The sequence below is a fragment of the Xenopus laevis genome, chromosome 2S (genome assembly GCF_017654675.1).
Source record: "Xenopus laevis strain J_2021 chromosome 2S, Xenopus_laevis_v10.1, whole genome shotgun sequence".
Taxonomy (NCBI): Eukaryota; Metazoa; Chordata; class Amphibia; order Anura; family Pipidae; genus Xenopus; species Xenopus laevis.
Window position 1 is genome coordinate 57,753,243 of NC_054374.1, and position 14,475 is coordinate 57,767,717.

Sequence of the window (14,475 nt, forward strand, 5' to 3'; positions counted from 1 at the left end):
CTTTCAGGCGCTGCCGTCTGAGGCGAGCGGCTCAGCTCGCCTCATTGGCGGCGCGCCCCTGACTCCAAGTAGAGAATGTACCATTAACATCAACCCTCTGTACCCGATCCTGTAGCCAGTTTCCTCTCCATGTGCAAACGACTTCATAAAGCCCAACAGACCTTAGTTTAGAAAGCAGTCGTTTGTGGGGCACAGTATCAAACGCTTTGGCAAAATCCAAATAGATCACATCACATCTACATCTACTGCCCCCCCCCAAATTTGTCTGACATGACCTATCCTTCATAAAGCCATGCTGATTGCTGCTCATAATGCCATTCACTAGGACAAAATTTTGAATGTGATCCCTTAACAAACCTTCAAATAATTTGCCCACCACAGATGTCAAGCTTACTGGTTTATAATTGCCAGGCTTAGATTGTAATCCCTTTTTAAATATTGGAATAACATCAGCTTTTCTCCAATCCATAGGCACCATACCGGATGAAAGTGAATCTGAGAAAATCAGAAATAGGGGCTGGTCTAAAACTGAACTAAGCTCTCTTAGAACCCAGGGATGTATACCATCAGGCCCTGTAGCCTTGTTTACATTAATTTTTATTAAAGCTTTATGAATCATATCCTGAGTTAGCCATTGACTAGATTGAGCTGAGCCATTAGTGCAGCTATAAAGTGAGCATGGGAATTTAGACTCCTCTATTGTATACACTGAAGAAAATAACTGATTTAACACATTTGCCTTTTCTGTATCTGTTACAACCATACTGATCCCATTATTTAATGGAGCAACACTCTCAACCTGCATCTTTTTACAATTAATATATTTAAAAAACTTTTTATGGTTAGTTTTCACCTCCATCGCAATTAACTCTTCATTTCCTTTCTTGCTTTCCGGATTGCCAATTTACAACATTTATTACAAGCATACAATAAAAGGCTATTGTGATACTATAAGCAAAAATTAGTAGGGATATTGGTATATATAGTTTATCTATGTGTGTGTGTGTTTATACATAGGTCAGAATGAGTGCATGTGTATATTTATGCACTGAGGTTCATTTGGAGGGGTTGAACTTGATGGATTTTGGTCTTTTTTCAACCCAACTTAACTACGTTATAGTTTTACTTGTTCAGCACTGTGTAATAAAACAATACAACACTACTGTCAATAGGATTTGTACAATAGCATATAAAAACATCCAAAAATAAAATGCCCAGGTTCCATAATCCATAGCCAATAAGATGCCTGATTTTAAAGGAAAACTATACCCCCCAAACAATGTAGGTCTCTATTAAAAGATGCTGAGTAAAACAGCTCATGTGTAAAACCCTGCTTTATGTAAATGAACCATTATCATAATAATATACTTTTTTAGTAGTATGTGCCATTGGGTAATCATAAATAGAAAATTGCCATTTTAAAAAATAAGGGCCGCCCCCTGAGATCGTAAGATTCACTGTGCACACATACACACCACATGTAAGGTCACATGAGCCAATTAACAGACAGAGTTCTGCCTTTTGCTTCCTCACTTCTTCCTGTTACAGTTAGTGTTGTAGTATTTCTGGTCAGGTGATCTCTGAGGCAGCACAGATAGAGTCACGAAATGGTGGTTCAAGGCAAGAAATGTAAAAGGGCAATATTTATGTAAATATATATTCCAGTTGGTACGATTCTTTAATATGTCATTCAATTTGATATAAACTATCTGTTGCTTAAGTATTCATTTTGGGGGTATAGTTTTCCTTTAAACAGATGACAAGTAACTACTTCTATGTTAATTGATTATTACATCTTACCTGGTACAATTTTTTTTTAAAAATGTGTGAATAACTTAAAAGGGAGGTTAAGTGCCAAGAGGTAGATGTTATATCAGTGTTCAATGGAAGTGGATAGCAAGACCAGATGGGGTCTCTCAAAGGAAGGGACAGGTCAGTTTGCAATGAATTGAGACATAATAGAAAATGCAGTGAGGTGTGGAGGAAGAAGGATATTAAAAGTCAAAAGGAAGAGTTTGCAAGTTATTCCTTGTTTAATGAGAAGTCATGATAAAGATTGACAGTGGAGTGGCCTGCAGAACGACAGCTTAAAGGGTTAATGTTATAGGAAAAGTGTTTTCTTTCAAAATAGTGCTGCTCAAGCAGAATTCTGCACTTGAATCCATTTCTCAAAAGATCAAACAGATTTTTTTAATATTTAATTTTGAAATCTAACATGAGGCTAGGCATATTGTCAGTTTCCCAGCTGCCGCCAGTCATCTGACTTGTGCTTTGATAAATTTCAGTCACTCTTTACTGCTGCACTGCAAGTTGGAGTGAGATCATCCCCCCCTCCCTTTCCCCCCAGCAGCCTAACAACAGAACAAGGGGAAGGTAACCAGATAGCAGCTCCAGAACACAAGATAACGGCTACCTGGTAAATATAAAAACAGCACTCAATAGTAAAATCCAGGTCCCACTGCGACAAATTCAGTTACATTGAGTAGGAGAAACAACAGCCTGCCAGAAAGCAGTTCCATCCTAAAGTGCTGGCTCTTTCTGAAAGCACATAACCAGACAAAATGACCTGGAATGGCTGCCTACACGCCAAAAATACACCTGCTGGTTCAGGAATGAAATTTTATATGGTAGAGTGAATTATTTGCAGTGTAAACAATGCAATTTAGAAATAAAAACTACATCATAAAAATCATGACAGAATCCCTTTAAGACAGACTAAAGAGGGTAGAGTCCATGATAGGATAAGGGCATGGGTAAGTGTTGTAGTGGTTGTTTCTAGGTTTTTCCTGTTGTTTCATAAAATGTGACTTGTGGTATTAACATGATCAGAGAATGGGATGGAAGAGTCAGATACTTTCCCCAGACTATTAAGCAGTATTAACAATAGGTAAAACTACAGTTTTTTTCAAAATTCAATTTGAGATTGCATTGATTTGTCCAAGAGGAAAGAGCTAGAAGATAGATAGAGATCTTAGGGACTGTGGGCTGAACTATTAAAATAGGCACTGTCCTCTAGAAAATTGGACAGTTGGGAGGTATGGTGTGTGGTTGTGTTCAACAACACAGCCACGCACCTGTAAGAGGGAATACACTGCCAGGCCCAGATTTTTGGCAAGGGAAAAAAGGCCAGGGCCTAGTGCGGCAAATTTTGAGGGGAGGCATGCCGCCCAACCGCATCTAGCCAAGCACCAGGAGCCGCGATGTGCACATGGTCACAGGCACTAGGGGCCACCACATCCACTCGCAGGGGGGGTGCACGGCTGCACGAGTTTCCGGCAGGCAGTAGACTCAGTCGGCCTAAGGGCGCCAAAAAAGGAAACCTGGCCCAGTACACTGCAGAAAAATGTACACAAGGCAGAACAATGACAATGTTTTCCGAAGATTATACTGTAGATCCAGCAGGCTTCCTTTTCCAATAGTAGTTTTTGTCCGGCAGGCAAAGCTCCTCAAGTAACTACTCTAGTGACTTTTTAGTGGAACTGCTCAGAATGGCACACACATTTAAGAACAACTAAGGGATCATCCATTGCACCTTCCTCTGCCACTCTTTTTATAGAATTCTTTGAGCAAGAATTTTCCTAAAATCATGACCAGATGTTTATTTATAGGTGCTCTAACTGATATAGAGTTGACTGACTTGTATTGTGGTTGTTAATAATAAACAAACACATTCAGTTGTCTCTAAATTTAGGGCCGGTCTTTATATATATATATATATATATATATATATATATATATATATATATATAGAACAAGAAGGATCAGCACTCACTGTATTGATGTGAAGAAAAGTTTTGCGTTTATTGATTTACAACATAATCCGACGTTTCGGTCCCACCTGGGGACCTTTCTCAAGAGTGTGGAGAGACCTCCTGGCAGACCAATTATTGCATGCACAGGGTCTCTCAACGAAAAGATATCGCAATATCTAGACATCTTACTACAACCATGCATTACCGCCATTGGAAGTTATCTTAAAGACACTACTGATTTTCTTAACGTTGTTCAAAGCATAAATTTGAAGGTCGATGAATTGATCCTTGTCACATTAGATGTACAAAGTTTATACACCTGCATACCGCACGACAAAGGTCTTGAGGCTGTACAGAACCTCATTACACACAACTCTAATTATGTCGGTCCACCAGTCCAATACGCTATACAGTTGCTCAGGTTCATACTCAACAAGAACTATTTCAAATTTGAGCGGCAATTTTACCTCCAACGCACTGGCACCGCGATGGGTTCCAGGGTTGCGCCCGTATATGCTAATGCTTTTATGCATGATTTTGAGCAGAAACATATTTATAACCATACACTATTTAGACGGTATGGTAGTTTCTACCGGCGCTACATTGACGATATTTTTTTTCTTTGGAGTGGTACACCTGAGCAATTGGAAACATATGTGGACGGCCTTAATCTATTAGACACCCCCATTAAACTTACACTGAACTACAATGCGCATCAGATTAACTTCCTAGATGTGTTACTCTATAAATCGAGTAAGGGTCTGGACACACGTATATACACTAAAACTACTGACAGAAACACATTATTACACTACAGCAGCCATCATCCCAAACACCTCTTAGACTCTCTTCCCAAATCTCAAATGGTAAGAGTTGCACGGATAGACAGTGACCCCGAGCAGAAATACAAGGACCTAATGGAGATGGGCCAGAAATTTTTGGAAAGGGGATATCCTGAAAGACTGATCAAGGAAACTATAAATCTAACCATGTTACTTGATCGCCAGGAGTTATTGAAACCTGTCATTGATCCAACTAAGAAGGTAGGGGAGGGGGATATATATTACGTCAGTAAATACAATCCCCACAGCAGCAATACAAAAAAGTCGGTGCTTAAACATTGGGAAATTGTGTCCAATGACGATGTTTTGTGTGACAAGATTCCTCGCAGACCCATGTTCAGTTATCGCAGAAACACTAACCTCAAAGAACATCTCAGCCCATCTGACCCAGCACAAAAATATACTCGATCAGAAGCCACCCATTTCTTAACATCACGCCCTGGGGTGTACAGATGCACGGGGTGTGTGATGTGTAACACGTTGATCACAGGGACAGAATTCAGACACCCCAGAACTGGCAAGCAATACAAAATTAGACATAGGATGACATGCACCACTACAATGGTGATATATGTGATCAAGTGTCCATGTGGTCTAGTATACTGTGGTAAAACTGTGAGGCAACTTAAAGATAGAATTAACATGCATAGGGCAACAATCAGGGCAGCCTTGAACCCAGACAGACGGGTAGACCCCAACAAGCAGGACATTGCCCAACAACCCGTCGCCAAACATTGGCGTGAAGCCAGACATGATCCCTCACAATTCAAGTGTATGCCTATAGACCACATTCCTATACCGCCTAGGGGTGGAGATGTTGAGCAACTGTTGCTGAAACGTGAAGCTTTTTGGATTTACGAGCTTGATTGCGTCATCCCGAAGGGGTTAAATGGGCAACTACAATTAAATTGTTTCTTGGCATAATGGTCTAATCAGCATTAATTTTATTAGTTAAATTAACATACCCCTTTTTCTCGTTTTACAGAATCATATTATTGTACACACTCTTCTTACCTCTGTAAGTAACCATCTAATTTCTTGTCTATGTGTTATAAGAAGTATCTTATACGAAGTTTTTTGTATATACAATGTTTTTAAAGCACAAATGTTACTCTTAAGTACAAATGTTTTTTTGGATACAAATGTTTCTTTTATGGACATTAATCCACACAGTGTGTGAACCATGACACCTACTGGGGACAACCAGTATTGCACAACATCACTTAGGAAACGGATGAAAAGTCAAAGAGAGAGGAAAAAGAAAAAAACTTTGTTCTGACACTTCACCTTGGACTCATGACGTCATCTTTGGCGCCATTTTTCACTAATGGGGGGTGGGTATTTAAAGATCACATCACAGTTACACAGTATCCTTGAGAAAGGTCCCCAGGTGGGACCGAAACGTCGGATTATGTTGTAAATCAATAAACGCAAAACTTTTCTTCACATCAATACAGTGAGTGCTGATCCTTCTTGTTCTATATATCCTGTATTTGATCGTGCACCACGAACCTGTTTAAAGATCGGAGTGCTGGTACTGTGGGACTACATATATATATATATATATATATATATATAGATAGATAGATAGATAGATAGATAGATAGATAGATATACACACAGTATATATGTCCTGAAAAGAATTACATGCAAAATTGCTTAGATCGCTATTCTAAGCACATTCATTTTAGGAGTTTTTTAAGAATTGTATGAAGATTAGTTCTAGATTAATTTTTCTGAAATAATTACATTTATTTTCATTATTATTAGTTGCTATACTACCCCTGTTCTTCCTTCATAGTCCATGGCTGTATAATATTTATTTTTCAGCTTGAATGGAATCTATGGACGTGATTTATTTTTAAAATACTTTTCTTTTTAATGTTATTGTATAAAGATGGATTCTAGCTGCATTTTGTATTTAACGTTTTAATGGTATATGCATTTTATAAGAATTGTAATACAGATACTGGACCTTTTATCCAGAATGATAAGGACCTGGGGTTTTCCAGATAAGGGATCTTTCTGTAATTGGGATCTCCATACTTTAAGGGCTAGTCCACACGGGGAGATAGCGACGCGTTTGCGGTCGCGGCGACAAAGCGCCGCGACAGTCGCCGCGACCGGCGCAGGCGACAGTTTTGTATGGGCGCCTATGTAAAAACGCCTGTGCTAACCACACGAGGCGATGCGCTTTTCAACAGTCGCCTGAAAATGCCTCGCCAGGCTTTTTCAGGCGACTGTTGAAAAGCGCATCGCCTCGTGTGGTTAGCACAGGCGTTTTTACATAGGCGCCCATACAAAACTGTCGCCTGCGCCGGTCGCGGCGACTGTCGCGGCGCTTTGTCGCCGCGACCGCAAACGCGTCGCTATCTCCCCGTGTGGACTAGCCCTAAGTCTACTAAAAATGATTTAAACAATAAATAAACCCAATAGGCTTGTTTTGCCTTCAATGGGGATTACTTATATCTTAGTTGGGATCAAGTACAATGTACTGTTTTAGTATTACAGTATAAAAGGAAATCAGTTTTAAAAATTCTAATTATTTAATTATGATTGCATCTATAGACATGGCCTTCCTGTAATTCTGAGGTTTTTGGTTAATTGGTTCCTGGAAGACAGATCCCATACCTGTAGTAGCATCTGGATGTTATCTGGTTAATTGAATCCTAAAAGTATTCAATTTTTCCCAATACTTTATATTATAAGCTTTGTATTTAAAGGGGACCCGTCACCCAAAAAAATTATTAAAAATCCTATTTTATCACATTAGTCAAGCAAAATGAACTTAAATTACACTATATAAATTATTTGAATCTTGTTTCCTTCAGTCTGGGAATTCAAAATGATAGCAAACAGGCAGCAGGCATTTTGTGCACACTGTTATTATGGCAAGCCTTGCATCATCTCAGAATCTTGTTTGTGCACCAGAATGGGGGACCCAATGTCCATTCCCATGCCCTGGCTACACAATTAAATGGTAAAGAAAATGGGGGAATGTGGGGAGAGCAGTGACATCTAGGAAGTGCTGAATGGAAAGTGAAAGTAATTGTCTGCCCCGCCTCTATGCCCATGGCATAGAGGAGGGGCAGACAATATTTGATTGACAGCTGAGATTTTTAAATGAGTTTACAACAGCTATGAATGCTTTAATAAAAAATAGAAAATGGATTTTATGTTTAATTTGAAAAGGACTTTTATTATACAGATTTTTGTGTCTGGGTGACAGGTCTACTTTAATATTAGGTTTTTGGTAAAGACTAGATCCATAGGCCATCTTTATGGGTTGACCTGTCTGTCCACTGCTATATAGGGACAATTTAGGCCCGGTAAACAGTTTGGATTTGGCAGTTATAATCCAGACTTGTTTATTTTTCTCAATGGGGATTACTTATATCTTAGTTGGGATCAAGTACAAGGTACTGTTTTAGTATTACAGTATAAAAGGGAATCGGTTTCCTTTTATACTGTATTTAATTATTTTAATTATGATTGCATCTATAGACATGGCCTTCCTGTATTTTGGAGGTTTTTGGTTAACTGGTTCCTAGAAAACAGATCCCATACCTGTAGTAGCATCTGAATGTTATCTGGTTAATTGAATCCTAAAAGTATTCAATTTTCCCTAATACTGTATATTATAAGCTTTGAATTTAATATTACGTTTTTGGTAAAGACTAGAGCCATAGGCCATCCTTATGGGTTGACCTGTTTGTCCACTGCTATACAGAGAACCAAGATTATTGAGGTTGTGATAGTTCATGAATATGTGCATAATAAACATAAGTTACATGTACTTAATTTATTTGATTTTTTTCTCCATAAAACCAAATATTGGCTTATAATTTCAGTCAAACCACTAAAGGTTGCCAATATGACCATGCATTTCATGAAGATTTTCTCCCAGGTTGGGAAATGATCTTACTTCTTGTTCCTCTAAAACAATTTCCTTTATGCCTTTACACTTCTGACTGAAATGGAACATGGATATATTTTACAGCACTGTCAAAGTTAAAGGGGAACTCTGGCTTCCAAACCATAATCTGATAAAGAGGCCCACATAATGCAGAAACCCCTAATATACCCATCACAGTTACCTGTTGTCAGAGCCCAAAGGCGCAGTTTCCAGTTGCGGACCAAGGAGGAAGCTTTGCAGATATAAACACAGTTTGCGGTACAGAAAGGGTCAAGAAGAAGAGTCGGCAATCCAGGCAAAAGGTCAGTTCAGGCAGCGAAGTTTCGTAATCGGGATACAGGCAAGGTCAAGATCAGAAGTTTAGAATAACAATAGTCACACCCAGGAACACAACTAAGTTGAACCTATAATCAGGCAATGGCTGAATCCTCTGGCATCCTTTCGATTGATGATGTCATGCGCCACGCGCAGATGTTGCGTGTCGATGCTGCACGTTTTGATGCTGGTGTCATGATGCTGGGTCCAGATTGACATGCTGGTGATAAGATTGAAGTGCTGGCGTCCAACGACCTTGTGGTTCCCCCTGGGCGCCATAATCTTGGGAAGGACGGAGCCGCCGGTGAGAGCTCCTTACAGTACCCCCTCCTCCACAGGGGGCCTCCGGACCACCAAGGATGGGTTTAAGAGGAAATCTTTTGTGGAACCTCCGTACAAGAAGTGGAGCATGGATGTTGGAATGTTTGACCCAAGAGCATTCTTCTGGTCCAAATCCTCTCCATTCCACCAAGTATTGAAGGGAGCCGCTGGACATGTGAGAATCTAAACATTTTTCAACTTCGAACTCTTGATGACCGTCGACAGTTAAAGGAGCAGGAAAATATGAAAAATGACCAATCACGTTGAATACATTTGGAATCTTCATCTCAGGGGATAACTGGAGACAAACTGCCACTGGGTTGCTGAGTTTAATAATGGGAAAATGCCCAATGAATTTGGGACCTAATTTAGTGGATGGAATCTTGAGGTGGATGTTTTTGGTAGAAAGCCATACTTTGTCACCAAGAGAATACTGAGGAGGAGGTGAACGCTTTTTATCTGCATAGGTCTTCTGAGCAATGGAATTCTTCTCCAGGTTCACTATAGTAGCTTGTCAAATGGCGGACATATGGGATACTTGATCATTGGCTGCTGGTACATTGGAGAGAAGTAAATCTTGCAGAAATGCTAAAGGATGTTGACCATATACACAAAAAAAGAAGATCTTTCAGAAGAGGCGTGAAGTGAATTATTGTGAGCAAATTCGGCCCAAGGAAGCAAATCAGCCCAATCATCTTGGCACAAAGAAATATGGCATCTTAGAAACTGTTGATTGACACGTTCTGAGGCTCCATTGGACTGAGGGTGATAGGCTTTAGAAAATTGTAGTGAGATGTTGAGGGATTTGCATAATGATCTCCAGAACTTTGAAATAAATCGTGAGCCTCTGTCTGAAACAATTTCAACGGGAAAACCATGGAGACAAAAATGTGTTGAATAAATAATTTAGAAAGTTTCATTGCAGAGGGGAACTTACGGAGAGGAATTAAATTAGCCATCTTACTGAACCTGCCAATCACTACCCAGATGACCATGAAACCACGGGAAGATGGAAGCTCTACGATAAATTCCATGGCTAAATGTGTCCAAGGTCGAGAGGGAATGGGTAGTGTTAACCGTAATTCCTTCAGGAGAAGTATGACAGGATTTGGAAGCAGCTAGAAGAAACAAAGTCCTTGACATCCTTCCATAGAGAAGGCCACCACAGGAGACGGGAGAACAACTCAATCATCTTCTTGATCCCAGTATGACCAGCTTGCTTGGAACTGTGTGACTGACAAATAATTGTCTGACGAAGATCCGGGGGTACCACTCCAAGAGGTGTATCAGCAGGTGCAGAAGATTGTGCCAACAGGATTTGTGATGCCACAGAAGGGAATAAAGCAGTTACAATCTTTGTTGAAGGAACAATTGGTTCGGACACAAATCCACCAGAATGAAACTTCTGGATAATGCATCCGCCTTTTTGTTTCTGGAACCAGGTTGGAATCTGATGACGAAATTAAAATGTGAGAAGAATAAGGATCATATGGCCTGTCTGGGATAAAGACATTTTAGAGTTTGGATGTACTCTAAGGGGTAAATTTATCAAAGAGTGAAGTTCCGCCACTAGAGTGAAATTCCGCAGCTCTCCATTCACTTCTATGGGATTTTGAAAGGCGTATTTATCAATGGGTGAAAGTGAAATTTCACCCTTTGATAAATACGCCTTTAAAAACCCCATAGAAATGAATGGGAAGTGGTGGAATTTCCCTCTAGTGGCGGAACTTCCCTATTAACTTCTTTTTCTTCTAGGATCACTCCAATTTTGGCTCTCATCCGAAAGAGTGGGAGACCAGACTTCTGGATTCCATTGCCATCTTTTTTCTCCATGAAGAAGAAGCCGGCCCCAGCTGGAGAAGAGGAAGGACGAATGAAGTCATGCTTGAGGTTCTCTTGTATGTAGTCCTTCATAGCTTTAGTTTCTGATAATGATAGCGGATATGTACGACCACGAGGAGGCATGGTCCCGGGGAGTAGGGTCGATGAGGGGGTAAGGTCTCTGCATACTTTTTACAAAACACATCACAGAAGTCCTGATATGCCATGGGAAGAGAATAAAGATTTATTGATGCACAAGACAACTTCTGAACTGCATTGGCTGGTAAAAAATTTTGCTGGCAGTAAGGGCTCCAATGGGAGATCCGACTTCCAACCCATTCAATGGTGGGACTCCAAACATCTAGATGAAAACAGAGTCCATGTTCGGGAGGTCCTCTCTCGTTTATGGAAGAATGTGTGGAAGGACAATTAATAATCAGAAAAGAAAGTCTCTCCACATGCAGTGCCCCAATCAAAACGGAAAGTTCCTGTGTGGCATGGGAGATGAAAGCCGTGGATAGAGGTCAGTCATTGATTGCCAAGACCCAGAGAGGGATCGACAGTGGGTGTAGAGGGATGTTGTGCAGAATGGCAAAAGGTCCAGGAAGTTTCCTGCCACCCCAGAATCCAGAAAGGCTTGAGCTGTGATCTTCTTGGAGGTAACTTGAAACTGTATAGGAAGCATAAACCGGTGAGAGGATAGTGGGGAAAAGGATCAATTCCACCCAGGTGAGTCTCCCCAAACCTACCTAGGCATGGTAGTTTCCCTGCTTCACCGGACAATTGTAGGCGAATTGAGCCTTGCCTCCACAATACAGACACAACCCGGCTGTACGTCTGTGTAACTTCTCTTCTTCAGACAATCGGGCTCCCCCCAACTTGCATGGGTTCCTCAGAAGAAGAAGTAGAAGGAGTAGAAGAGGTAGGAGCAGGTGAAGGAAGAAACGGTCCCTGGAACCAAGGAGCCAGCAAGGGCTGAAATCTCTTGCTTCTCTCTCTGTCGGACTGGTGTTTCCACATTCTGGTATCGATTTTAATAATGAGGTCTTCCAATTGCTCCAGGAGATATGGGGAAACCAAATCATCTTTGAGACGTGTAGAAAGCCCCTGGTAGAAGGCCGCATGGTAGGCTTAATTATTCCAATTCATCTCAGCTGATAAAGTACGTAAGTCTACAGCATATTCAATGGCACTGCGACTCCCTTGACAAATTTGCAGCAGACGAGATGAAGCAGTGGTAACCTGGCCAGGAGTGTCAAAGACAGAATGCTTGCAAGAATGTGTTACCGTCTTGAACGAGTGGAGAATTTTTCTCCCATAAGGGGGATGCCCATTCCAGTGCTTTTCCTTGAAAAAGGATAATTACGTACCCCACTTTAGCTCTCTCTGAGATGTACTGCGACGGTTGGAGCTCGAATTGGATCCGGCAATGGTTTACAAAGCCCCGGGATCTCCGCTGTAGAGTGGAGGAGCAGGAACCTTGGGCTCCGGAGCAGGAGCAGATGACGGCACCGTCGGTGGTATTGCTGCAACAGCGGCAGCTGGATGATTGAGAGTTTATTCAATATGGCCTCCATATGAGCTTCCTCAGATGGTCCATGGCCCAATTATACTGTCAGGGCCCGAAGGCGCAGTTTGCAGTTGCGGACCAAAGAGGAAGCTTTGCAGATATAAACACAGTTCACAGTACAGAAGGGGTCAAGAAGAGTAGTCAATCCATGCAAAAAGTCGGTTCAGGCAGTGAAGTTTCATAATCGGGATACAGGCAAGGTCAAGATCAGAAGTTCAAAATAACAACAGTCACACCCAGGAACACAACTGAGTTGAACCAATAATCGGGCAATGGCTGAATCCTCTGGAGTCCAAAACTTGCTTGATGACGTCAATCATCAAGCACAGACATTGCACATCGACACTGCACATGTTGATGCTGGCGTCATGATGATGCGTCCAGATTAACGCACTGGCGTCCAATAACCTCATGGTTCCCCCTGGGCGCTGCCATCTTGTGAAGTATGTTCCTTCAAAAAGTATGAATAAATACCATTTTCTAAGGTGAAATCCAGCTGTTTAACAGTTCTTTTCTTTCTGCATCATTTGAAATCCTGGCAGGGAAGGATGGACTAAACACTGATGCTACAAATTGTAACAACTTACAGACAGCATGCAGGAAATACATAACCCACAATGCATTGCACAATGCACTGTAATGTTCCTTTCCTTATTGAAATCACATGTACAGGGAATTGTGGGTGTGGAGGATGCAGGCTGAGGACAGCTGGCTGTTGATACAAAGTAACAGACTAACAGTAGTTAGCCAGCTCAGCAAAGTAGTCAGAAAGATCAGCAGAAGAGCAGGGGGCTAGGCTTAGGGAACTGTCAGAAACCATTAAAAATTATGAAAAGTCTGCATATTTTTTAATTGATGTATATTGTAAAGTTGCTTGAAATTATGTTTACTTTTCAAAACGTTATGTTTTTGTGGCGTTCCCCTTTAAGCAAGTCTTTGAGATTAGGTGTTCAAGACAGAGTATCTTTTAAGAATATTCTTTTTAATAAATATTTGCATGGTAGTATATGATATGTGTCTCTTTAAACACAGCTCCATGTTAATATGGTTTTGCAATATACTGTATATTGTAATGTATTCTGAAACAACTTACTAGTGCACTTTTTCCCATGTCCCCCCCTGCGCAATGAATTTCGACTCAGTCTGCAGTGAAAATTGTCTTCCCAAAATTCAGCAAACCACACGTTTCTCCTGTTGTTATCTAATGTCCGACTAGTAAAATAACGATCAAAACCTAAGTAAAATAGAAATAGGGAAAATACATTATTTAAACAGTGAAAAGACAAAAAAATGTAGCTGTAGATGGAGAAAGCAAAATCATTTATCAATCCATAAAATAGACAACATACCTTTAACTGTTGCCCTCTTAGGCAGGATGGTGACTGCTCCCTCTGCTACTTCCTCCTGTTGATGCACTGGGGAGATTTTAGAGCCCCAACTGTCAGATCCAATCCACATGAAATGTCCAGTCTGGTTGGCTTTTTTTGCTGCTGCAAGCACACGCCTTAAGAAAAGATTTAGCATGGAGTTGGTGGACAGAGGTGCATAGTACGGAGCAATATGACAGGGAAAATTATACTAGGTTAGACAAGGAGACAGACTGAGATAAGAATAGTAAGTAGACCAGTTTAAAACTCAAAAGACCTCAACTTTAAGTTGTTCACATAATATACTGTATTAAAATACATGTTTATTAAATCACAAAGACCTACAATTTGAACAAAGAGATCTGAAACTACCATATGTACACTTGAAAGTTTATGAACCCTTTTGAAATTAATATTTCTGTATAATATGACCTAAAACATGATATGTTTTTCAAGCAGCTCCTACAACTAGTGATGGGCGAATTTGCGCCGCGAATTTCCAGCGAAATTTGCAAAACGGCGAATAATTCACAAAACGGCACCGGCGTCTCGTTTTTGAAGCGGACGCCCA

The 14,475-nt window shown here is 40.7% G+C and overlaps 1 protein-coding gene across 4 annotated transcripts in view; it reads right to left on the reverse strand.

Annotated features, from left to right (window-relative positions):
- LOC108709442 (metabotropic glutamate receptor 4) overlaps window positions 1–14,475 on the reverse strand; it is a 257,543-nt gene that overhangs the window by 86,102 nt on the left and 156,966 nt on the right. For all 4 annotated transcript variants that reach the window (XR_001934634.2, XM_041583822.1, XM_041583823.1 and 1 more), the window contains exons 5-6: window positions 13,887–14,041; window positions 13,631–13,771 (exon numbers count right to left, since the gene is read on the reverse strand). Coding sequence is in view for 3 of the 4 variants with exons in the window: in XM_041583822.1 (XP_041439756.1) it covers window positions 13,631–13,771; window positions 13,887–14,041 (296 nt within the window). In the remaining variant the exon portion in view is untranslated. The remainder of the gene's footprint in view (window positions 1–13,630; window positions 13,772–13,886; window positions 14,042–14,475) is intronic.